The sequence below is a fragment of the Rhipicephalus microplus genome, chromosome 1 (genome assembly GCF_043290135.1).
Source record: "Rhipicephalus microplus isolate Deutch F79 chromosome 1, USDA_Rmic, whole genome shotgun sequence".
NCBI classification, from domain to species: domain Eukaryota; kingdom Metazoa; phylum Arthropoda; class Arachnida; order Ixodida; family Ixodidae; genus Rhipicephalus; species Rhipicephalus microplus.
In genome coordinates, this window is record NC_134700.1 from 137,525,254 (window position 1) to 137,552,169 (window position 26,916).

Sequence of the window (26,916 nt, forward strand, 5' to 3'; positions counted from 1 at the left end):
CCAGCTGCCGACTGGGCCCCACATCAAGTTGTGAAGAAAACGAGCGCGATGTTCAAGAAGGCATCTCACCGCAATGCGTTCCACAGCAACAGCAGCAACGCCAGCAAAGGCAAGTCCAAGACTCGCAGACACTCCAACGGATACACCGAAAAAGACGACGACGCAAAGTCAGCCTCTTAAAACAAATTCAAGACGTCAGGCACCTTTGCATAAGGGATCGGCGCCAGAAACGCTCTTGGCACAAAATATCAAGACTGCGCCTAAGATTACAGCTCCGAAACCTCAGGAAACACCAAACAAGACAAGAAGTCACCAGTTCTACCACGCAAAGATTCAGACACCATCCCATTAGTTCACGACAACAGAGCCAACGCCACAGAAAACTACAAACGAGACTGAACGCTATAATTTGTACAATGCACGAACATAGACATAATTCCTTCAACTTCAGTTCTTCTACACGCACGCTACAAGCACTAATTCTGTCTCAGCCGCGACACAGAATACAGCGCGTACGACAAAGGATTCTGCGCCTACGACATTCGACCTTAAAGTGCTCCAAGGACTTCCAACCGTCTTCGTTCCTAGCAGGTGCTCAAGTCACGTCATGGTCAGTGCAGTTTTGCAAGACGCGGTTACCTTCTCCAGAACGCCACAGCCAACCTCGCCCGCCAAAACTCCCTCATTTACCGGACTGCTGCACTCTTTTCTGAAGTTATGCTAGTTTACGGAACACCACGGGGCCATGAAACCAATTGTGCATTTTGACATTTGTGACTTCTCAACCTCTCCTTGTTTACTTTTTGTTGTGCGTAATCCATGCGTTCTTTCGGGGGGAGGGGTAATCGTGTGACGTATGAGGTGATGATTGGTAGAGGCAGAGAAGGAGAGAAGGAAGAAGTGCAGAACGGAATAAACATGGGGTATGAGCCAGGCCACGTCTCCCATTCATCGTAGCGTCACACGGAAAGCCTCACCGGAGATGTAGCCGGTAAACTTGATGATCCTCTCCTGTTCCGACCATGATGCAGCGGTAGCGTGGAGCTCGAACAGCTCGAACCAGTTCTGCACGCGTCCATCGTCCGCTTCTCCGGTGTACTTGGAAATAGGAAGGTCAGTCGATGGTTCCGTCATGATGGTTGAAACGGTGTCCAGTGGTGATGCACTTCTGTGGTCCGCGTTCGGTCATTGCGTCTCGCTGAGGTCTTCCATGATGATGGCCGGCTGATGACGTGGTTGCAAGGTCTTCATCCTGTCGACTTGTGTGACGCTGTGATGAATGGGTGACGTGGCGTGGCTCTTACTCCATGTTTATTCTACCTGCACTTCTTCTTTCTCGGCTTCTACCAATCATCGCTTCATACGTTATATATATATATATATATATATATATATATATATATATATATATATATATATATATATATATATATATATATATATATATATATATATATATATATATATATATATATATATATATAGTGTCACGACCAAGAAAGACGCTGGCGCTTCGGCACGTGGGTAGCTAGAGCAAAGAAGAGGAAGAAGACAGAATAAGAACAGCTGGCCCAGGATCGGGTGTTGTCTCTTGTTCTCTGTATAGTAAATCACAATGGCACAGTCCGACAAGTGAACCCTCTGCAGAAAGCCACTGGTACGCGTCTTTGTGGTTCGTCGGCAGCGCGAGCTTCTCCATCAAGGAACGCCGTTCACGCTTCCTTAGCGATGGGGTACCACCGACGCTTCAGCCACCCTTCAGACCATCTGTGGACAGCGTCCAGGCCTCCCCTGTGGTTCTAGGCCATGACCTGATTGAAACCCTGCCACCGTTTCACGGCAGGGATCCGCACCGGCTCCTGTCTCTTGGGAATGCCGCTCACGTTTCCCATGGCCTACGTTCCCGTTGCGGTACTCTTTCAACAAACGAGCCGCCACGGAACGCCGTCCAGGCTTCCCTGCTCGTCAACCTCAACGGGGTGAGTGCTGCAATTGCTACTTACTCAAAGACCACTATCACTGACTCAGCGGGATTAACGCCCGATAGCACCGCGGATCTGCGGCGTACCATCGTGCTACTCCGCTTCGAGACTAACGAACTGACAGCGTTGATCGCCGAGCGAGCTCCTACAATGTTGCCAGCATTGTGTTACATCAACGCCGTGTTGGATGTAGCTGCCTCATACGACCTTGAGGCAAGCACACTGGAGCAACGCAGGCAGCTTCAATCTTCTCTCACCGAGCTCTCACATGGCGCTGACGGCAGAATCCATAGCCAAGGACGCGTGAACAGCGTCCCTTGTGAAATGGTACCGATAACGTGTACTGAAGCCGCCGAGGAGGCCTTGACGCCGTCTTCAAGCGGCGCTTATCGCGGCTGTCCTGGATGACGAAGCCGGGACGTAAGACTTCTTCTTCGTCAACTGTGCCATCTTTGGCTCCTCTTGCTCTGCGGCCACAAGGAATCAAGATGCTCCTTGGTTCTTCTGTACTGCGGCGTCCATACACGTTAACGCCACCATAACTGTACATCATGCTGCAGACACCAGGGGCGTACGAAGGCCTCACCTCGGTGCTCTGTGCGAGCTGGTCACTGGCTGGCCGATCTATCTCCGATTCCTCCTCAACGCACGCCGCCTCCTGGTGATCCGCATGGCATTTACATGGTCTCAGAGTCATATTGCGTTGCCCGTGATCCGAAGTAGGGATGTACGCCGGGAGGCCGGAAGTGCTGATGTTGACTTCGCCTGCTTGCGGCACATCACTACCGTCGGCTAAGGCGTGGTGGGCAGATACGGATAAAACAGTCATATAGTCCATTATACTGTCTTTGGCAGACATGGATTGATTGGGTGAAGCACTCTCACACTCGGCCAATGACTGCCGCGTAGTAGGCAAATCCCCCACCACCTGATCACTGAGTCTGCTCTCCTCGCTATTATCACTGAGAACTGTTGGTATCGTAGACAGGTAGGGTGTGTCATGTCGTGATCCATCCGGCAGGACAGGGGTAAATGACTCCACGTGCCCAGGAGGTGTCGGGTTCGAAGGCCGCAATGCCAATTGATGAGGCTCGAGGGTGGTCTTATTGCCTGTTGTCAGACTGGAGGACTGCGATGAGACATCGAGCTGCCACCCCACTTGAGCTCGATATATGGTAGTAGGCGCGTTGACGAAGGGTCCAGCTACCCTGTGCCCCTCTGTATCTCCCCCCACAAAAGATCACGGGGTGGCCGATGGCTGACACGAATTTGGGTCCGGTACCAGCGACGAGTCTGGAAGCTCATGTGGAGAACTGGAGTGCACATCTGGAGCCTCGAGATGGAATCCTTCTTAAACTCCATCCTTGGTACCGGTCAGGTTGGACTGGGTGGTGGAAGGGAGATCGGAGAGTGTCTGGCCGAAGGCAGCTATGAGCTTGGAGCTCCACTCCACCCAGGACTGCTGCTTGAAGCCTTCATACCGGTGCCAGGCCACTGCACCTTCCCGAAGATGGTCTACAGCCACGGTCCATTGCTGATATATATATATATATATATATATATATATATATATATATATATATATATATAGTATAAAAAGAGGTCGACAAACGTGCGAAAAACACTAGTTTTACTAACGTTTCGGCAGGTGGGCCTGCCTCCGACGAAGGCAGGCCCACCTGTTTTTCGCACGTTTGTCGACCTCTTTTTATACTGCATTTTCCACCGGATCCATTGAATATCACCCCACCATATATATATATATATATATATATATATATATATATATATATATATATATATATATATATATATATGTATATATATATATATATATATATATATATATATATATATATATATATATATATATATATATATATATATATATATATATTAGTTAAGATGAATGCCCACTACAGCAGCGACAACGACACGTTGGCGCGAGCTAAGGCTGCGTGGTTGCTGCTGCGACGCCGCCAGTATAGTCGGCCTGCTCTTGCTGCTTCTGTACCGGCGGTGCTACCGCTTTAGACCTTGTATTTACATTATATTTTGGTGGAGAGTGCTGTGGTCTTCCCCAGTCCTGGACCTGCGTAGCCGAAAGCTGCCATTCTTCATGCCTGACGACGCTGTCTTCACACCCCCACCGCCTTCGCCACGCAGGGGCTGTCCCGGTGCCGAGATATTGCGAGAACCTGACATTTTCAACGGCACCGACGAGAAAGACTTTGAGGATTGGCTGGAATATTATGAACGAGCCAGTGCTGCTAACAAATGGGGCGATCTGGCGAAGCTTCGTGCCGTGATGTTTTATTTAACGGATTGGACCAAGCTAAATTACAGAAACCATGAAGCGGATATCCCCTCTTGGACGACCTTCAAAGCCTACATCACAGATGTTTTTGGACGCCCGGGTGTGCGCAAACTTCGTGCAGAACGTCTACGAAGCCGGTCCTAACAAACTGGTGAGACATTCACTAGCTACATTGAGAACATCCTCGACCTTTGCCGGCGTGTCGACCCGACGATGGCGGAAACTGACAAGATACGACATATCATGAAAGGCATTTTCGACGATGCCTTTCAAATGCTGCTCTCGAAGAAGCCTGTCAATATGTCTGAGCTCATCGAGTTGTGACAGAGTTTCGACGAGCTCTGACGACAGCGTCTTCTCACGCGACGCCCTAACGTCTTGGATGACACACTCTCAAGCCTAACCACCACTTCTGACTTTGAGTCCCTGCTATCGCAGATCAAGTAGTTTGTTCGTGCTGAAGTCACTCGTAAGCTATCGCTGCTATTTACAGCCGGCCAACCACCGTCACCTCTGCCAGAAAACATTCGCCAGGCCATCAAGGAGCAAGTTTGCGAGGCGCTGTCGTCTGCCCGTGATACTTCACCATTGCCGACCCCTGTTGCCTGTGCCGAGGTAAATGCACCTCTTAGCTATGCTGAAGTGGCCACTCGACCACCTCTTCAGACTTTTACGTCACTGCCATCAGCCGTGCCATCGCGACCCACTCCTCCGTTCGCACAGTTAAGGTCCCTCCAGAGTAGTGGACAATGGCATACGCTCGACAATCAGCCAATATGCTTTGCCTGTGGCCTACCTGGCCACATAGCGCGATACTGTCGTCGATGCGTCCCTGTCTACCACCAGAGCTACCACTAGAGCTTCGAACCTGCCCCTTATGTGCCACCACGCGCTTCGTTCACAGGCTCTCAGCCCCCTGACCAGATATCATCGTACGCTGACCAACAACCTCCTGTTAACCACCGCTCGCCATCGCCGATGCGTCATCGTCCTTCATCGCCGGAGCGGGAAAACTGATTTCCGCAGTTCTAGAGGCAGGAACTGCGTCTCCCACGAAAAGACTAAGGCCCCTCTCTTCCCCAACGAATGTTCTCGGCGTATATGTGGACGGCGTCGCTGCACTCGCTCTTGTCGACACTGGTGCCACAGTTTCAGTGATCAGTCCCAGACTCTGCCACTTGTTAAAAAAGTTATGACGCCAATAGCAACTATATCACTTCGTACAGCCAGCGCAGAGCACATCACGCCGGCCGCTGCCTGAACTGCTCGCATCGCGACTGATGGCCTCATCTATGTTGTCGAATTACTAGTGTTGGATTTCTGCTCCCATGACCTCATTTAGGGTTGGGACTTTCTCTCCGCTAATAAGGCCGTCATCGACTGCTCTCGCACTGAGGTACAACTTGAAGTGTTTTTTCACCTTTACCATGGTGTCTTGCCACTCGCTCGCCGAGTCGAGTGCCCTTTTCACACCATCTGCCCTTTTCGTTCGCCGCAAGTGTTCGCCGCTACCTTATGCCCTTCTAGAACTTCATTACGACGTCAGCAGACTGCTCATCTCGAACCTCTTGTCATGTCTTGTAACAATATTTTGGGGTGAGTGCGTCGGCTGGGTTTACAGTCTCGACCCTTCTGCAATTGTCGACATGCCGACTGGTCCTTCCGCCAAACACGAAATTGCCGGAGTGACCTGTGCCTCTTCGCCGCAGACTACTAGGCCTGACGTACTGAGCAGCTTCATCGCCGACACGTTCACCGTTCCGCAACGTGCTCAGCTTCTACGACTGCTGGAGAAGTTCCGTTCTTCCTTCGACTGCCAGCATACTCCCCTCGGCCGCACGGCCACTGTGTGTCACTGCATCAATACGGGCACGCATCAATGCGCCATTGCGTCCAAGACCCTACCGCGTGTCCGCACCAGAGCGCCAGGTTATCGATGACCAAGTAGCTGGCATGCTGAAGCGTGGCGTCATCCAGCCTTCGAATAGCCCCTGGGCATCTCCAGTCATTCTCGTTAAGAAGAAGGACGGGTCAGTTCGCTTTTGTGTTGACTACTGTCGTCTTAACAAAATAACTCGAACGGACGTTTACCCCTTACCGAGAATAGACGATGCCCTTGACTGCCTATAAGGTGCGGAGTACTTCTCTTCTATTGACGTATGGAGTGGCTACTGGCAAGCCCATCTGGCACCTGAAGATCAGTCTAAGATGGCCTTTGTCACACCTGATGGCCTTTGCGAATTTTGTGTCAAGCCTTTTGGTCTTTGAAACGCGCCCGCTACAATCGAGCGGATGATGGACAATCTCTTGCGTGGCCTGAAGTGGAAAACATGTCTGTGCTACTTGAATGACGTAGTTATATTTTCACCAGATTTTCCAACGCATCTCCGCAGGCTAGTTGAAGTACTGCAGTGCCTAAGTGACGCCGGCCTTCAGCTCAACCTGAAGAAATGCAGCTTCGGCGCAAGTCAGCTCACCATCCTCGGCCATGTTGTCTCTAAAGACGGTGTTCTTCCTGACAACGCCAAGCTTCGGCCAGTTGCAGAGTTCCCTAAACCTGCTTCCCTGAAAGATCTGCGCAGCTTTCTTGGCCTCTGCTCGTATATCCGCCGCTTTATTCGGAATTTCGCTATGATCACCGCCCCCTTGACTGAACTTCTGCGCTGTGACTCGAAACGTTACGCTTGGTCTCCCGCCTGTGACGATGCTTTCGAAAAGTTGCGCCGCCTGTTAAGTTCGCCGCCAATATTACGTCACTTTGACCCGACTGCTCCGACTGAGGTACACACCGATGCCAGCGGTGTTAGACTCGGCGCCGTGCTCGCGCAGCGCAAATCGGGATTCCAGGAATACGTAGTCGCATACGCAAGCCGTACCCTCACCAAAGCGGAGAATAACTACTCTGTGAGAGAGAAGGAGTATCTGGCAAGTATATGGGCTCTCAGTAAATATAAACCATACCTATATGGTCCCCCCTTCCACTTAGTCAACGATCACCATGCGCTTTGCTGGTTATCCACATTAAAAGACCCCTCCGGCCGTTTGCAACCGCAAAGCTCGCTGGGCTTTGTGGTTGCAAGAGATCGACATGCGTGTTGTGTACCGGTATGGCCAACGTCACACTGCTGCCGACGCCCTATCACGTTCACCTGTATCTTCCGAAAGCTCTGCATATCTATCTGCTGTGGACTAACTGGTTGCGTTCCCAGACAACTGCGACATGGCGTCTGAGCACCGTAAGGATGACTGGATCAGCACTCTTCTCCGATTCCTTTCAGACCCGTCAACTTCTCCATCTTCTCGAACGTTGCTCCGTCAAGCGGCTCACTTTGAGGTCCGCGATGGCCTCCCTCATCGCAGGAATTACAAGTCCGATGGCCGAAAGTGGTTACTCGTCATACCTCGCCATCTTCGAGCTGCAATATGTTCAGCTTTCCACACTGACCCTTAGTGCGCTCATGCGGGCGTCTTCAAAACATATGCTCGGCTTTCCTCCCGGTTTTATTGGCGAGGCATGTCCACCTTTGTGCGCAAATACATTCAGTCATGCCCGCAGTGCCAACGACGCAAAGCTCTCCCTCATCAGGCCTCTGGTCTGATCCAGCCAATCTCTTGCCCAGCCAGGCGTTTCGACCGTGTTGGAATCGATCTGAATGCGCCTCTTTCATTCACAACCTCCGGTAACCGTTGGATCATTGTCGCTGTCGACTACTTGACGCGATACGCAGACACAGCCGCTTTGCCTGCTGCCACAGCACGCGATGTATCATCTTTTCTCCTGCGGAACTTCATTCTCCGTCAGGGCGCACCACAGGAACTTCTCAGCGACAGAGGACGTGTATTCCTCTCTGAAGTCGTCAACGCACTCCTTGCCGAATGACATATCATTCACTGGACTACCACCACCTATCATCCGCAGACGAATGGATTGACGGAAAGATTCAATCGTACCCTAGGGGACATGCTATCTAAGTATGTTGCCTCAGACCACTCAGATTGGGACCTCATTCTGCCTTTTGTGACGTACGCATATAACACTGCTCCACAAGCGACTACGGGCTTTTCGCCATTTTTTGTTATATGGCTGAGACTCTTCCAACGCACTAGATACCATTCTACTCTACCACCCCCATTCCTCCGAGTCTACGAATATCTCTGAAGCTACCCGCCGCGCCAAGGAATGCCGTAAGCTCACCCAGTTGTTTACAACCATCGACTAATGCAGACAAAAATCTCGACGTGACGATAACCAGCCGTACCCTAACTTTGTACAGGACACTCTTGTGTGGCTTTGAGTTCCCGCAGTCCCTACAGGCCTTTCCTTGAAGCTTGTTTCAAAATACCAAGGACCCTACTGCATTGTGTCGCAGACTTCACCTGTTAACTACATCGTCGAACCCGTTACGCCATCCACAGACCAGCGCTTTCGGTGTTGTGAAGCAGTTCACGTACAGCGCTTGCAACCTTAGTACGATCCGCTCGTACTCTGTCCTCTGTGAGTCACCAGGACGGCTCCTTTTTTGACGGGGTGACATCTAGTGAAGAGGAATGCCCACTACTGCAGCGACATCGACGCGTTGGCGCGAGGCGCGAGCTAAGGCTGTCTGGTTGCTGCTGCGACGCTGCCCGTATACTCGGCCTGCTCTTACTGCGTCTGTACTTACGCTGCTACCGCTTTTGACCTTGCATTTACAATATATATATATATATATATATATATATATATATATATATATATATATATATATATATATATATATATATATATATATATATATATATATATATATATATATTCTTTCTTCACTTTTTACAATACAATTTGGTGTAATCACTTCCCCTATACTTTCCTTGTCATTACTGTTAGATCTCATGAATATTGTGTCAAAACACGGAAAAACGAGCCCTTAGGTATATATTTCTTTCCCTTATTCATTAACGAGGGTCTCGTACTGGCAGACGTGGTGCCTCAGGTTGTATACGAGGGACTATTTGTCAGCTACCAGCTCCTAATAAGTTCACGTGCTCTGTGACGCCACACAGGCTAATAAAGAGTGTACCACACTCGCCGCAATGGCTACTGAAGGCGATGACTGACACTCCCACGTTTAAATTCACATATATACCCAATAAAGAGGCTGGGAGGATACGCGCCGCATTAGCTCAGTGGTAGAGCATCAAATGCGTTATTGTAAGGTCGCAGTTTCGGTTCCTGCCCACGGCAAGTTATTTTTTCACCCACTTTTCTTTCTTCACATTTACATTACGATTTGGTCTAATAACTTTCCCTATACTTTCCTTGGTATTGTTTTCTGTTGGATCTCATTATATTGTGTCAAAATACGGAAAAGCGAGCCCTTAAATATACACTTCTGTCCCAATATATATATATACATATATATATATATATATATATATATATATATATATATATATATATATATATATATATATATATATATATATATTATGAGGAAGAGCTTTATTTGAGACAAGCTCGATCTGGCACACACTGATGATGGTATCTACAGATGAGGAAATGATACAAAGCATGATGACACATCCAATTGATAAAGAAGACTTCGTGACCGCGCTCACACTAATTCCCCGTGACGCTGGAAGCAGCCTCCTCGCCGCGCGAGTGACAATATTAGGAATTGCGTCGGGTATCCAGCTTCAGTCGAGAAACGTGCATAAGTTCTGTCCCATGGCAGCGATGGTCGAAGGGAGCGTTAAGTGGTGAGATACAGTAATCAACGGGGGGGACGTTTGTTAAATGACCATATAAGGTCCTATAAAACGACTGAGGAATTTTTCACATAAGGCGGGCACACGCGCCGCAGTCCAGAGAAGAACTTCGTCTCCTGAAAAAAAGGTGACAGCATGGTGAGTTGAGTCGTAGTGAGACTTGCGAGCTTCCTGAGAAATGCCGGTGTTAATTCAGGCCAGATGACGGCAGTGCTCGAGGCGATACAAAATTGTACGGATAAAGGGCCTGCTGAGGTAGCAGGGGCCACAAGTAAGGAGACGTCCAGAGCTATATAAACTTGAAGAGCGGCTATGGCCTTTAAAATAGGGAGAAAATTCGGTATTGCATTGCGTAGCCGTATTGTGGGCGAACGTTACGAATAGAAAAAGGCGTTCCAGTTCGTGTGGTCAGGGCTGACGTACATCGCAATCATGTCTGAGATTGTACGATTAAAGCGTTCCGTCAAGCCGTTTGTTTGTGGATGATAAGTATAAGTTGTCTTGTGGATGGTGTTGGTGGTGCGTAGAGCCTCAGCAACAATAGAGGAAAGAAAGACCCTGCCGCAGTCACTGAGCAGAACACGTGGAGCACCATGGCGTATATCTATGTTACGCAGAACAAAATCGGCTACTTCACTGGTTGTACCAGCGTGCAGCGAAGCTGTTTTCACGTAACGAGTGAGGTGGTCAACAGCCATCACAATCCACGATTTTCATTGGAGGTCACGGGAAGGGGGCCGTACAAGTCTATCCCGACGACTTCGAATGGCAACGTGGGACAAGTAAGAGGTTGGAGAAAGCCAGAAGTAGCAGTAGTGGGTCGTTGTCGCCGTTGGCATAAGGCACACGAAGAAACATATTTGGCAACGATGGATGAGAGGCCAGGCCACGTGAACCGACTGCGTATTCTGTCTTACGTTTTGTGATAGCCGAGATGCCCAGCAGCAGGATCATCGTAGAATTTCTCAAGAACCGGACGCTGTAGACAACGCGGTATAACGGGTCCCATTTGTCTCCTTCAACGTGATAAATATATCGATGTAAAACACCATCGTGAAGCTTGAATTGTTTGAGTGGTCCACGAAGTCGGGCGTTCGGAGGAGCGGATGTGCCTTCTAAGCGTCCTATTATGGAGCGGCAGTAAGGGTCAACGCGTTGATGCGACACAAGGGTAGATGGGTGGCCGGATCTTAACCAACTGAGACCAACAATGGTTAATGCCACGGTGGAAACTGGTGACGGTGAGCTTTCACGTTTGTGTAGAGGGCAGCGAGAGAGGAGCATGAGCATCTTGGTGCTTCTTACCAGACCTGTAAACGACCTCAAAATTTTGCTCTTGTAAGCGAAGCACCCAGCAGCCAGGGCGGCCCGATAAGTTTTTTAGCGACGAAAGCCAGCTCAATCCGTTGTGGTTGGTGACGACTGTGAAGTGGCGACCGTTGAGGTATGGAGGCAATTTTTGTACCGCCCATACAACAGCTAGGCACTCTTATTCAGTTATTGTGTCATTTTTCTCAGCCGCAGTCAAAGCACAACTCGCGTGAGCGAAGAAACGCTCGCGTGTGGTGTTTTCATGCTTCAGTAGAACGGCACCAAGACCATGACCACTGGCGTAAGTGGGAAGAATGGTAGGTGCACCTGGATCGAAGTGACATAGTACCGGGCCGGATGTCAGGGCTTGCTTCAACGCCAGGAAAGCTTTTTCACAGTCTTCGGACCAGACAAATGCCGTATTACTTGCGAGCAGTTGATGGAGTAGAGATACAAGCCTTGCAAAATTGCGTATAAAGCGCCAAAAGTAGGATGCCAAGCCGAGAAAACTGCGCAGGTCTTTTTGACACAATGGACGGAAAAACTCGACAGCGGTAAGCTTTTCTGGATCCGGTCGAATACCGTCTTTGCTGACTAAGTGCCCTAGAACATTGATCGTCTTGCTTGCGAACGTGCATTTTTTCGTATTCAGCTGTAATCCAGCTTTTGCAAGGCAACCTAGGACTTCATCGAGACGTTGCAGATGTTGCGAAAAGGTAGACGAAAACACTAGGATGTCCTCGAGGTAGCATAACAAGGTTTTCCACTTCAGACCCCGCAGCACGCTATCGATCATACGTTCGAAAGTAGCGGGCGCGTTATAAAGTCCGAAAGGCATTACGTTAAATTCATATAGCCCATCTTGGGTGGTAAAAGCCGTCTTTGTCAGATTCGGACACAGGTATTTGCCAGTTGCCCGATCGCAGGTCAAGGCTGGAAAAATATTCTGCGCCATGCAACGAATATAGTGCGTCGTCGATTCGTGGGAGAGGGTAAACCTTTTTTCACGTTATTTTGTTAAGTGCCCGATAATCAACGCAAAAACGTACTGTTCGGTCTTTCTTTTGCACCAAAGCAACTGGTGAAGCCCATGGACTCGAGGAAGGACGTATGATATTCCGTCGAAGCATGGAAGCTTGTCTGAGACGTTTTCCTCGATTATCTTTCTTTCTGCAAGATTCACGCGGTATGGATGCCGGTGAATGATTCGGGAGCCATCAGTCTAAATTCGGTGAGTCGCAGAAGTTGTCACACCAAGGACAGCAGAATGAACGTCAAACAAAGAGAGATGTCTGTTCAATAAATTCAGCTATTCTTGACTCTGAGCTGCTGTCAAATCAGGGCTTATCGTCATCGATAGAGAAGTGGGAAAGTTGAGTGGTGGCGCGCTTGGCTCTGGTAGGTCTTCTCGGCTTGGAAGGGCAACAATTGCAAAGGGATGCGGGTCAATAGCACACGTGACTGTTGATCCACAGGGCAACAGTAAGGGTTTGGAGGTCGGATTTGACGAAATAATAAAAGCAGACTCTTCAGAAAAACGAACAAGGCTTGGAATGACCAGAATGCCTCGATGTACCGTGTGGCCTTAAGGTAGTAGAAGCACGTCGCAATCCACAATAATGTTGCAATTAACGCTGATTACTTTTTCTCGGCATGGCCAAAGAACATAATCTGAAGTGGTGACGAGGCCAATGCACACTTCGTGTTCCGATACACAAAAGTCAGTGAGATTGAGGTGGATGAGGCGCTCACCACACGATATGGAAGCGCATGCAGACGACAGGAAATCCCACCCCAAATTCAGTTCGTGGGTGCACTCACGGAGAACTGCCGCGGCAGTATGATGACGAATACCGTCTATGAAAATACGAACTGTACACTGGGCGAGTGGGTGAGTAATGTCATTCGTCATAGCACGGAGAGACGGGCCCGAGAAAGGTGTTGTGACTTTGCGGAGACGGGAGCAAAGGTCAGAGCGAATAATCAAAATAGTAGTGTCAGTATCCACTAGAGCTTCGACGCGTATACCTTCTACTAACACTGTTAACACGTTCGATGGTCTGTCTGGAGGAATTACTGGCTGTCCAGTGGATGCAGTTTTCCCTCCTAAAACTTCATTGGAAAGTTTTCCGAGTGGGCATTAGGAACATTGGAGGCAGGTCGCAGAGGCGACACGGAACGGCGATTGGGAGATAGTGAGCGGCGGCGAGACTCACGGGAGTTCGCAGGAAGACCAATATTGTAAGGTGGAGAGGGTGAACGCTGAAAGAAAGACTGGTAAGGCGTGCGCTGGTAGTTCAGGAGTGGACTGAAGCGTCCGCGTTCCTCTGGAGCATAGCCACGTTGGTCGTCCTGTCGGCGCATACGGCAAAAGTGAGGTGTGACCCCTATAGCCGCAATATTAGGATTGGGTGAGGAGGACGCGGTATGGTGTAATACGGCTCTGGGCGTATCGGTGGTGACACTGACGTCACAGGTACATGGCCACGTGGTGATGCAAGGATTACCCGCCCGCTTCCGGCGGCTCTCCGTCGCTCCTTTCTTCTTCCTCTTCCTCTTTTCCTTCTTCTTCCTGTTGTCTGTTGCTGCCTCATTCGCCCGTTTGTCTTCTTTTTTCCTCTTTTCTTCCTTTTCTTTTTTTTTCTTTTTTTCGTTTTGGGGGTCTTCAAACTGTGAGAAGGGCCCCCTGCTACGGGGACTGGTATCATTTCGCTTATATCCTCCTTAGAAGGCTGGTCCACCAGCCGAAACTGTTAGAAAAAAATAAATACTTCATCGTTTGGTTTCCTATACTGCACTATTTTCGAAGGTTTTAACTGTTATTACGGTAGCCGGAAGAAACTCTGATTCTCTATTCAATATATATATATATATATATGTGTGTGTGTGTGTGTGTGTGTGTGTGTGTGTGTGTGTGTGTGTGTGTGTGTGTGTGTGTGTGTGTGTGTGTGTGTGTGTGTGTGTGTGTGTGTGTGTGTGTGTGTGTGTGTGTGTGTGTGTGTGTGTGTGTGTGTGTGTGTGTGTGTGTGTGTGTGTGTGTGTGTGTGGGATATGGCACAACGGGAGCGTTGTCAACAAGGATAAATATATTTATTTCCCAACAGTTTCGGGAGGGGTCCTCCTTTCATCAGGGGATGAATTATATGAAGGGAGGACCCCTCCCGAAACTGTTGGGAAATAAATATATTTATCCTTGTTGACAACGCTCCCGTTGTGCCATATCCCATACCTTCACAAAGACTAACTGGACATTTATTACTCCCACTATATATATATATATATATATATATATATATATATATATATATATATATATATATATATATATATATATATATATAGGATTCAAGATCATCCCCTACTATGCACTAGAGCTATGAACTTGTATGAACTGTGTTCGCTTACGTTTCTTTTAGATAGTGCGAATGGGCTACTCACTTTTAGAGACTTGACGAGAGACGAAGAATCGAGTGACCAGGGCTTGGTGTACACGTCGAACTAAGGAGCAAGATACAAATCATGTATTCACAATAGTAAGGGCTCAAGCATGCTCATACTGTCACCAAGTCAGTAATTGCATGGCAATGTCGTTATGTATATACTTCTTACGTACTCTCCTTCCTTGTTCCTCACCACATGAAGATCTTGTTCAAAATAGTACAGTACAAAGAAATGAGCATGTTAACTAAAATGTAAAGAAAGAAACAGTCATGCATTTGCTAGTTATTACATTCACGTTGTTCTTCAGCCAACTGCAGTTCATATTGAATTGCCACAAAAACCTATAAAAGCGTAAAATGTAATTTTGGGCTAGATGGTTAGTTATATTTTCAAAAAACGGCAGTACACACCGAGTTGAAACACAAACACGAAAAGGACGAAACAGCGCTTGTGTCGTCCTTTTCGTGTTCGCATCTTAACCCGGTGTGCACTGACATATATAGTGATTATAATGCGAAATTCGCCCGTGAGGCAGACTGCAGTGTGACCTCGATGTTATTAAAATAATAAAGTTTGTTGCCATTGTTTTGCACTAACGTAGTTTCCTTCACGAAAACCCAATGTTGTGGGGCACCCTTCATCATCATCATCATCATCATCATCATCAGCCTGACTACGTCCACTGAAGGACAAAGGCCTCTCCCATTTTCCGCCAGTTAACCCGGTCCTGTGCTTGCTGCTGCCAATTAGTACCCGAAAGCTTCTTAATCTCATCTGCCCAACTAACCTTCTGTCTCCCCCTAACCCGCTTTTCTTCTCTGGGAATCCAGTTAGTTACCCTTAACGACCAGCGGTTATCCTGTCTACGCGCTACATGCCCGGCCCATGTCCATTTCTTCTTCTTCTTGATTTCAGCTATGATATCCTTAACCCCCGTTTGTTCCCTAATCCACTCTGCTCTCTTCTTGTTTCTTAAGGTTACGCCTACCATTTTTCTTTCCATTGCTCGCTGCGTCGTCCTCAATTTAAGCTGAACCATCTTTGTAAGTCTCCAGGTTTCTGCTCCATAGCTAAGTACTGGCAAGATACAGCTGTTATATACCTTTCTCTTGAGGGATAGTGGCAATCTACCTGTCATAATTTGAGAGTGCTTGCCAAATGTGCTCCACCCCATTCTTATTCTTCTAGTTACTTCAACCTCGTGGTTCGGCTCCACGGTTATTACGTGCCCTAAGTAGACATAGTCTTTTACAACTTGAAGTGCACTATTACCTATCTCGAAGCGCTGCTCTTTTCCGAGGTTGTTGTACATTACTTTCGTTTTCTGCAGATTCATTTTAAGACCTACCTTTCTGCTCTCCTTGTCTAACGCCGTAATCATGAGTTGCAATTCGTCACCTGAGTTACTCAGCAATGCAATGTCATCGGCGACGCACAGGTTACTAAGGTATTCTCCATTAACTCTTATCCCTAACTGTTCCCATTCTAGGCTTCTGAAAACCTCCTGTAAGCACGCGGTAAATAGCATTGAGGAGATTGTGTCTCCCTGCCTTACACCCTTCTTGATTTGTATTCTGTTGCTTTCTTTATGAAGCACTATGGTAGCAGTTGATCCCCTGTAGATTTCTTCCAGGATGTTTACATATACTTCATCGACGCCCTGATTCTGCAGTGTCTGCATGACGGCAGATATTTCTACTGAATAAAACGCCTTCTCGTAATCTATGAAGGCTATGTATAGTGGTTGGTTATATTCTGAGCATTTCTCTATTACCTGATTGATAGTATGAATGTGGTTGATTGTTGAGTAGCCTGTTCAAAATCCTGCTTGTTCCTTTGGTTGATTGAATTCTAATGTTTTCTTTACTCTGTTAGCAATTACCTTTGTAAATAGCTTGTATACTACATAAATCAAGCTAATCGGCCTGTAATTCTTCAAGTCCTTGTCATCTCCTTTCTTATGTATTAAGATGATGTTAGCGTTCTTCCAAGACTCTGGTACTCTTCCCATCAGGAGACACCTCGTAAACAGGGTGGCTAGTTTTTCTAACACAATCTCACATATCACGAAGTCACACAAACTTGCATACGACAACGACAGCAATGCAATTTGCCACCAGAGTACTTCACACGAGAGGGGGCTGTCGTACTTCACCGGCTGCCAACCAGAACTTTCCCGAATCTGCACTTGACGCTATAAATATACCGGACTCGTTATATCCATGCCTGTCCAGGATGTGATCCTACTCCCGCAACCTTTCACATCATCATAAAGTGTACAGCTGCCTACTTCCTTACCCTTCCACCAATTCTTCAGTGCACCAATACCTCGGAACTGTGGGAAGGCACCCTTCGCGATGGTGCCCCTAAGAACTGTCGGGTACTCTTTCTGCGGGCTTGGACTGTCGCAGGGGTTCTCTTAGGTGTACTGGAAGAGGCACCCTCTCGGTTTTCTTTAGATTTGAATAACAAATGTTTTCATCATGACCATGACATCCACGATTACTTCCTCTAACGTGTCGTTTCTACGCATGCATCGTACTGAAAAATCTTCGACTATCTTCCGCTAAAGAGAAGCAGAGGGCGCTGACGCTTACACTCGCGGCAACGTTGATGCCAGCACTCATCAAGCCAATATCAACTAAAGACGCCGTTGACTGAATTCTGGGCGCGCGATCCAGTGCCTAAATATACGGGGTGGATAGTGAACTGTTGTGCAGCACACTCGGTTTTTAAGTGTGAATGCATTTCTTAGTCAGGGCTATGTCAGGCATCCGGCGTTGTCCATGGCGGTGTATGCTCGCCGGCAGGTCTTACTTCTCCACTCTCACTCCTTTTCCTATTGAAACAGCTGTTGGCACGCACACCTATCTTCGCCCCTACAAACCGGAGCATGCATTGCGAGAAAGTGTAGGAAAGAGTAGGTTCAGTCACTGTTCCTTCTCTCGAGATTCGTTCTGTCTCCTCCCTGCGCCCCACTCTCCCGTCCGCTCGAGCCTCACTCTCCACCTTTCGCTGCCTGGGCGCCTCTCAAGAACATCCGAAATGTGTGCATTAGACGCCACTGTGAAACGCCAACTCTGAGCCGAGAACGCTGCAACCCAAATCTCCCGTCCTTCCGCTCCTCGCTCTCAACCGTTCACTTACTAGGCGCCTCTCCAGGCGATGACAGACGTTTTTGAAGTCGAATGCCTGACGACAACGGTACCCTTTCTCAGCGCGAGAAATGCATACATCGCACACAACTACTACATAAATCGAAGACGCACGACCCATGGCTTAAGGATCTCCGCCTTTAAAAATGCTCCACTTCTAAAGGTGCTTTCACACGCGAGAAAAATCCTTCTCCACGGACCGAACGGTCACGTGACCAGTTGCGTTCGACGAAACCGCGGAGGCCAGGTTTGGCTATAGATGGCCAAATTGGTCTACAAAAAAAAAATCGGTGAGTTGGCCATGTGGCTATATTTAGGCTGTTGAAAATCTGCGACTTGACTTTTTTACTATATCTTGCACCCTAATCCTGATCAATACATTTTTTTGTTTTATGGAAGAAAATAACTTTGAAGTTTCCCATTGCCATGATGATACTTATAGTGCGAGAACAAAACGATGACACAGAGACAAGAAGGACACGAAGGACACGAGCACTTGTCCTTCATGTCCTTCTTGCCTCTGTGACGTCATTTTGTTCTTACGCTATAACTATCGTCATGCCATACCAACTAGCCCAAGCTGCCACACTTCTAAGTTCCCATTGGTGGCTATCTTTCCATTTCGTCATACGGCAGCTGCCGCTTTGAAATTCCCCATCGCGGTCAACGGAAAAGTTGAAAAATTAATTGCTTCCTTCAAACAAAAAGATGCAATAATAAAATTTGCAATAAAAAAGAACTGCTCATTTGCTTTCGATGTAAGCGTAAAAGTAATTCTTCTTAGGACCACCACATGGTGGAAAGTGCGTCTATCTACGAAAAAAATCACAATTTTGTGAAATTTCTAAATTTCCCCGTGAATTTTTTCAGCCTCAGAGGCCTGAAAAGATTTTTTTCCTCAAAATGTACCTTCTGTGCAGCCAGTATTGATTACTCAGATCTTCATAAAGAGTTCAGTATTGCAACAGAAAAATGCAAACATAACACATGTTGACTGAACTCTTGGAGGTGTTTGTGCTAGTAAAATTGCACTAGTATTATTGAGCTTCGAACAACTTACACAAGCCTCTTCTCTTAACATGTAGACCAATTTTCGTTTAGACAGGAAGATCAGTACTTTTAAAATATTTTTCCCACAAAAAACATCTAAACAACATTCCAGCAAGTTTAAAAGGCAGCCGCGTTATCAAAAATTTTTTTTCTTTTGGATTTACTGTACCATTTCACTGTTTTCAATGCAACAAATCAGCACATTTTTTTAAATACATTTCAGATTGTCGATAAAATGGCTGGGAAGTTTGGCATGGAATGACTGACATGCTTCTTCTAGATATAGCTCCGCGTTTCCCACTTACGCTCGCCCCGCGATAAATCGTGGCCGAACAACCGAAGACAGACAGCGAGTGTCATTTCCCTCTAATCGGGCAGTAGCCTTCAATACCTCTGACACATCGCGATATAGGCGACCTTAGCCGAAGTCTGGAGTACAATCAATGGCACTCTTCTGGCTCTATCACTGCTTTCTTTGGTTGCACTCTCCCTATTTTGCTACAGGTACCCCAGGTGTCTGTGACCAATATGGCGTGTTTTTTTTCAATAATCAATCATTATCTTTGGGCGTTAGTCGTCGGGATCGAGAAGTATCCCTAAGCGTCAACGTGGATGCATTTGCGTTAAAAGGTGGTTTAGCTGCCAAATATTAACAGACAATGTTTAAGCTATGGTATATAAATTTACAGAAAACAATAAACTATTCCACAAAGGAGACGATTTACTTTCATGTTATACTAATTCACATGATGTTGTAATCAACCATTTTTTTAATGAATTGAATTGTAGCGCCCTGTTTTTGATTTCTTTTAGTGCTGCCTGTCCACCACGTACTGCTCGTAGCTATGTAAAAAATGACGACGTCCAAATAGCCAGCTGCCAGCAAACTAATTCATTGTCACTCTCATGAATACGAAAGAATTGCGAAATATTGAAGTTTATGCTGAACCCTCGTGTTGAGAAAATTGGTACTGTCAAGGTTATCTTTACCTTTAATACTACGGCTGAAAACTCCTTTAGTGACAATCGGGAATACACACAACATACCACAAAGTTGGAGGCATATATTCCCAGCGATTCTCTCAGATCACAATAAAGATAGAAAGGAGCATGTGTTTTAATCTAACGATGAGGACAGGATCTAAAGTGAGGCAGGACAACAATGGTAAGGCGACACTGAATGTATGAAGTACTCTACTTTAGTAATTCATCGTGAAACACTTTTTCAGCCTTTACCGGCCTCTTGGAAATGCTTAAAAAAATATTCCGGTGATATTGTAACCAGCTTCCCGGCTTAGTGAAAAAATGCATTTTACGAACGGGAAATGCTGCTGTGAACAGCTCAACAAGATTTTCAAATCGTAAGCGACGCGAGGAGTGTTCAACCGGAGGACACAATTGCCACGTTTTCAAGTGAATTCTCTCCAATTCTGTTGGGAGGGGTCCAGCTGTTTGTTGGCAAGCTGCATATATCTGACATTGGCTGATAGCTGACCGATGGGCTTAAAGTTAAGCTGCTATTCTCGCCATGCGGTGTCGCCATGCGCAGCACCACAATTTAAGGTGCTTTAAATTACAATGCAGCTACACCAGTATGCCAGAAATCACAACGAGAAATAGTGCTTCTTCGCACGCACTTGCTGTAATCGCTTGGGATGACGCAGCTTCTTTTCCTCGTGTCGTTTCTGTCAGTGTAGTTTTCAGCGCGCTCATCGGCACGAAAGAAGACAAATATTGTTTGAAACGTACCACAAATTATTGTGACTCCGTTCGTGCTTGAATGAATTCTATTTTTTGGCGTTGCGATTCCTATACCCGGTTCATTAGATGAATGGTTGAAAAAGTCGTTCAGGATCCTTTTTAGCATACACTGTTTGCGGGGTCTTGTCCTGCACTTGATGTTCTCTGGCAATGTGCCTACCAGCGGCAGTCTTTCTTTTGCACGCGTCTAAGGGAAAGACCCAAAGGCTATGATACACTAATAGTGGCTGGTCACATATTATTGGCACGGAAATGCTACAGTGATATGAAAGGGAAGTCCTGATACCTCCTTCACAGACCGATGACCATGTTTCTCCATGAACTGCCGGAATTTCCGTCCACACTCGTTCTCTGATTTCATCAGCCACTCTGAAGCCTCCTGTGGAAAGAAAAAATTGGAATTGAAAATAATCATTGAGCAACAGCTGTACCAGAACACGCACTTGAACAACTATTCTACAAAATACGCATCATAAAGCGGACATGCCTGCAACTCGATCAAAAACAAATCCGGATGCAGGCCATGACATGGACACCTAATAATTTTTCCAAGAAAAAAAATAGAGTTCTTCGCTTTTTTCTGTCTGTCCCTGCTCGAAAAATTGCACTGATATAAAATATTTAGGTAAAAATGAGGTCTAGAAGTCATCGGTTACAACCTCCGACCACCGCTGGCAACCGCCATTCTGTCATGGCTTGTGTGAAGTCATGTCATGCATATGGCGAAGCCGTCCTCTTTAACGTAGTTTGAGCCGCCGGACATTCTTCAATTTCAATTTCATACTGAGGAAAGCTGAAATAGCTTGATTGTATGCACAGCTGACCACCAAACAAAGTCGTTCGCTAGAATGTATATGCTCGTGAATCAAGCGGCTGGTTACGTAACATTTATTGAGTGCGGCAGTGTTTCAGATGCGAAGGTTTAATAGACGTGTATGCTGTGCGTGTGCGTGCGTGCGCGTGTGTGTGTGTGCGTGCGTGCGCGTGTGTGTGAGTGTGTGTGTGAGTGTGTGTGTGCGTGTGCGTGTGCATGTGCGTGTCCGTGCGCGCGCGCGTGCGCGCGCGTGTGTGTGTGTGTGTGTGTGTGTGTGTGTGTGTGTGTGTGTGTGTGTGTGTGTGTGTGTGTGTGTGTGTGTGTGCGTGTGTGTGTGTGTGTGTGTGTGTGTTTACATTTCTGCTGTTTCTGGAGAATATACAATGCGGTATAGCGCTGACATCAAACGAGGCAATCTTCATGTGTTTGAGAGACTTACGTAACAAATGTATTTGTCGATAGGCAATGTTTGTCCATTTGTGCATATTAGGGCTACTGAGTGGATTTACTGCAGGAAGAGTATGAGAGAAGCACGACTCCAACATGCGACTTTCAGTTGCCGGAGCAGGGGCCTTTTATATTGCATAGTATTGGGCGAGATGCCTTGCATTTAAGGCTTGAGCATGCACGTAATGTGTACAAAGTGCACTTTATACCAGGTAACGTTACGCAGTGAAAATACTTCCTTGTCTAGGTTAGAAACTGCAGGGTATTTGTAACGGCTTATTCAATATATGTACTTTTCTTTTTAGATTCCCCAATGCAGCTGAACGAGTGTGCTGAATTCCTTTTTTGACTGATTTGAATTGCTCATTTTTCAGAAGTATGCGAACAGAAAATGCGGAATGAAGCAAAAACACATGGGACGGGGACAATGGTTTCTTCATCTACCTGCTTTGTGCAATCGCGCTTGGGGCAAAAGTAGTTCAAGGGTATATAATTCAATCGGTTACGCTACCAGTAGAGTAGAAGCAACACATTTTGTACCACGTACACTTACCTCCGTAGTCATGCTCAGAAACTTCTCCCTCTCCGGAGACTCTCTCAGCACGTGACCCAATTCCTGCAACAAAATCGTTGTTTTCATAAGTCCATCGTCATCGCTATTATCATGCTCGCCATAATCTACCTTTCTTGTATTCACTCCCGAACAAAGGTGGCACCAAGACATCTCATATGCACATCTGTTTAGGCAGCTAATCATCTCTTCAACTGCGGATTCTGTGCTCTATAGCTAATACGGGAGCCAATTTCCACGTACGCAGCTTTTGTACCATGCAGTGCTTACAGAAAAAAAGCAAATTAGCGTTTTGTGCACTAGGGGCACAATGCGAAAAAGTCAGTGGAGCTGGTGAGCACCTAGGCAGTCCCGGCTTTCTCTGTTTCTGTAAGTCGTTCAAGTTTTCTGTTCCTTTCTTCCTCGATTTCGTTCTGCTTGCCTGGGCACTGTTTTTTTTTTCCTTTTTGCTCTGTTTATCTTCGTTTATTTGTACCCGCTGTGGTGGAGCTGTGGTTATGGTGATCGGCTGCTACCCCAGAGGTCGTGGGTTTGATTGCGGCTGTGGCAGTCACAATTCAAAGTAGGCGAAATACTAGACTTTCGTGTTCTGTGCGACGTCAATGCATGTTAAGAAACAGCAGATGGTGGCAATTTCCACTCTGCTCCACTTCGACATCTCTTACAATCATATCGCGACTCTGGTACGTAAGACCCCTGCAGGTATATTCACTATCAGCTTTCGCCCAACGGCAAAAAAAAAGAAACTTCATTGAAAAATTTAAGAATGCTGAAGTATTTATATTTTTCATAATTTGTAGCGGTGCACTAAACTAATTATTATAGTCACTTGCTTTCTAGTCAGCTTTTTCAGTGAGCTATTCCTTACTTTCGTATTTATCTCGTGGGCTAATAAAAACGGCAAGTAACTACGGCGTTAACGTCGCTTTTACGGCTACCAATAAGATAGCTAAGATATGCTCCCTATAAAAAAACATTAGAAGCCCCTAAGTGAGAGCCTACCATCAAACCTATTTTGGAATTGGGCAGAATGTAAATATACATCAAATTCGATTAATTCACAGCTTCATACACGCAAACAAAATGAAGGAATCAGTCTAATGTTTGACACCTGATTTATTGATAACAGATATTGACATATCACATAACTGATCGGAATATAACTTGCATAAAGCAGAAATCAAACGTCTGAACAATTATCTCTAACGTATACCCCCATACGTGCCGGATTGTAAGGTATCGCCCCATGTCTTGGCATCCTTAGCGGTACTTTTTCTCACGCTCTGAGCCTTGTTGATCATTAGTTGTTGTTTGTGCTGTCCCAGGTTCTCTATTTGTGTACGTGTTGACACTTTCCGTTTTCCAACGTGAATTCATACTGACTAGCTTATATTTATTTTTAACTGAGTTGTGCAAAAAAAATTATTTGAAGTACAAAAGGAACACACCAGGACACAGCGCACACTAACAACTGAACCACATTCAAGAAAACCTATATATGCGGTTACGAGAACACGTGCGGTGAAAGGAAATGATTAGATGAGCACACAGATTGTAATAACGATGCACTTCCAGAAAATCTACCACGTCAGTGGGAAATAACATAACCGAGGGCGGCGCGACACATGAATCACCAGCTTTGTTGATGGGATACACCTCTCTATTTCCCGCGCTACTTTGTCCCTGAAACTGGCTCTAACTACCGTATCACCAAAGAAGGGCGCGCAGCCGCACTCTATTCAATGCGACGATTGGTTAGAGCAAGGGTGTCCCTTCAGAGAAGCTTCAAGTGCACTCGGCGTCACCAAGTCCACGGCGGTTATCACGAGCTACAGAGGAAGGCCAGGTTTGAAGCTTCAAAATAAGTGGATGGTGGACCGGCTCACTAAAGAACACCTTTGAACACTGGTGGTGGACAAGGAGGGCTCTTTCGCAGTGTTGCCCGCGTGCTTGTTCCTGGAGAAGGCATCGCGGGTCATCGAGAAGTGTCTGAAAGGAATTGATAAGAAGCCGGCGGATGTTAAAAAAACGGGCGATGGCTCTGCTGCATGAGCTACGGTTGGATTATCTACGTGCTGCAGTGAAAAAGGAAAAAAGGTTCGCTGCTTCAAATGTTCTTCGCAGTGAAGACCCACAAACTAGACACACCGTTCCACCTCATAATTTCTGAGCGATATACTTGGTAGTATGAGGTTTCAACGTTTCTACAGAAACATCTGTCTTCCTTACGTTTGTTGGACCCATTCTGGGTCAAGAACTCTGAAGAAGTGACTAGTTTTCTAATGAAGGCTGCCCCGCAGTCCCTGTCAGGGTTCGGTGTGGAGGTGAAGAACCTTTTCTACTCTTTTTCACGGGATGAGTTGTTGAAGTGTGTAAAAGACTGCATTCAGTTACACAATGACGAACTGAATTTCCCGGACAAGTGTGGTGTGTCTGTGGCTTTGTTTTTTTAGCTTTTGACTGTGTGCTTTCCTCAGCTATTATCGGATAGAAAGGAGACGTATATACTCAACTGTTCGGGGTTTTATAAGATTCAGTGTCATGCCAGTTTTGAGTGAATTTTTCTTAAGTTCTGTTGATTGTGACTTAGACTTGGCCCTGCAAGGCGTTGTTGTTGAGTTGTTTAGATATGTGGACGATTTCTTGCATTGGTAAATTTCAATGGGCGTGTGCAATCATGCGTGATTGTGCTCAAGAATTTCAAGGACGGTGGAGTGGGACTGCAGTTCACCTTTGAACTCCCTCAAGACAAGTATAGTCAGTTTTTAGATTTAAAGGGGTTTTTCAATGGGTGCCATACTTGTTGGATGTACGCTTTAACAAGTGAAAAGCCTGTCCTAGATTTTTGGTCCGGGCATTCTAAAGTTGTAAAGATTGCTGTTGCAACGACGTGTTTGAAGGCGGTGCTCAAGAAGCCTTGCCCGCACAGTATGGAGGAAAGCCTTGAGAAGTAAATCGACAGGCTCAAGGTGGCTAGGTTTTCTGAGGACCATTTGGATAGGCTGGCTGAAAGGATTCTGCAGGATGTTAAATCACAGGCAAGAGGCTCCGTGCTTGGTAGTTTGCTTGAAGGAACTGCTGGTTGCCAGCATCTCGTACCTACATGGAGTCACACCGTTTAAAGAAAGTCGGAGGAAGGTGCGGCTGCAATGTTTTCTTTTGAAGAGGTGTATCGCGTCAACAAAGCTGTTGATTTATGCGTGGCGCTACTGTCGGTTATGTAACTGCCGGCTGAGGTTCCAGCTTTTTTGGAAGCGCATCATTAATACAGTCTGTCTGCTTATCTAATCATTTTATTTTACCGCACGTGTTCTTGTAACCATATATATATATATATATATATATATATATATATATATATATATATATATATATATATATATATATATATATATATATATATATATATATATATATATATATATATATATATATATATATATATATATATATATATATATATATATATATATATATTCGTTTTTTGAATAAAGTTTCAGTTGTAAGTGTGCGCTGTGTCCGGGTGTCTTTCCTTTTTACTTCAAATCATTTTTTTGCGCAACTCAGTTAAGATGAATTACCAACTCGCCCAGCAGTCCGTGCTTCTGATATTTCTGTTTGAATTCCTCTTTGGTTTGAGAACTTCTGAGCTAAAAAGGCAGTCACAAGCGAAGAACAAACTCTACGTCGTTCTATCAGCCACTGTCATAGTTTCGGCGCCGCTAGTCATGGCACAAGCATGATCATATGCATCAGTTGGAGATAAGAGTATCTAGCTCTTAAGTGGCAGCCGTTGGTCGTAGCATGTTAGCGCCTGAGTTATTTGTCTGTCGTTCTTCGAGTGTGACAGGCCATTATGTTGAAACAGGAGACAATGTGTTGAAACGTGACTGAGGTAGGCACACTACGACCGTTGTCCACTGGCAGTCAACCGGCAATATAAACACAAGAAACCCTTAGGCTGCAACATAATCAGGCTCCATGTGAGACAAGACCTTCAATAGAGACAGGAGAAAAGGGGCGAAAGAAGGCTAGTTAGCGCAGCAATGCATGAGTCTACGTGGAAAGATAGAGCGAACTGGCAAATAAGGTGAAGCGCTTTTTATCATTCTGGCAAACTTCGAAAGCACACCCCGCAGAAGGTTGAAATTTTAAAAATGACTGTTGTCCGTTGTTCGGGATAACGCATATTACAATTCAAATAATATTTTGCATGTTGATGTGGACAGAAACTGCTAGTGTCAGTGCACTATTGTTTGAGTCTAATCGTTGATGAAATGGAAGAAATTATAAAGTGTTTTATTGACTTTTTTATAGGC

General features: G+C 46.2%; 1 protein-coding gene across 3 annotated transcripts in view; it reads right to left on the minus strand.

The window, feature by feature from the left end:
* The window catches only part of LOC119177844 (rifampicin phosphotransferase), a 185,969-nt gene that overhangs the window by 42,238 nt on the left and 116,815 nt on the right, over positions 1–26,916 (minus strand). For all 3 annotated transcript variants that reach the window (XR_012893905.1, XM_037429032.2, XM_075887408.1), the window contains 3 exons: positions 22,580–22,642; positions 21,052–21,144; positions 14,797–14,856 (listed from right to left, as the gene is read on the minus strand). Coding sequence is in view for 2 of the 3 variants with exons in the window: in XM_037429032.2 (XP_037284929.2) it covers positions 14,797–14,856; positions 21,052–21,144; positions 22,580–22,642 (216 nt within the window). In the remaining variant the exon portion in view is untranslated. The remainder of the gene's footprint in view (positions 1–14,796; positions 14,857–21,051; positions 21,145–22,579; positions 22,643–26,916) is intronic.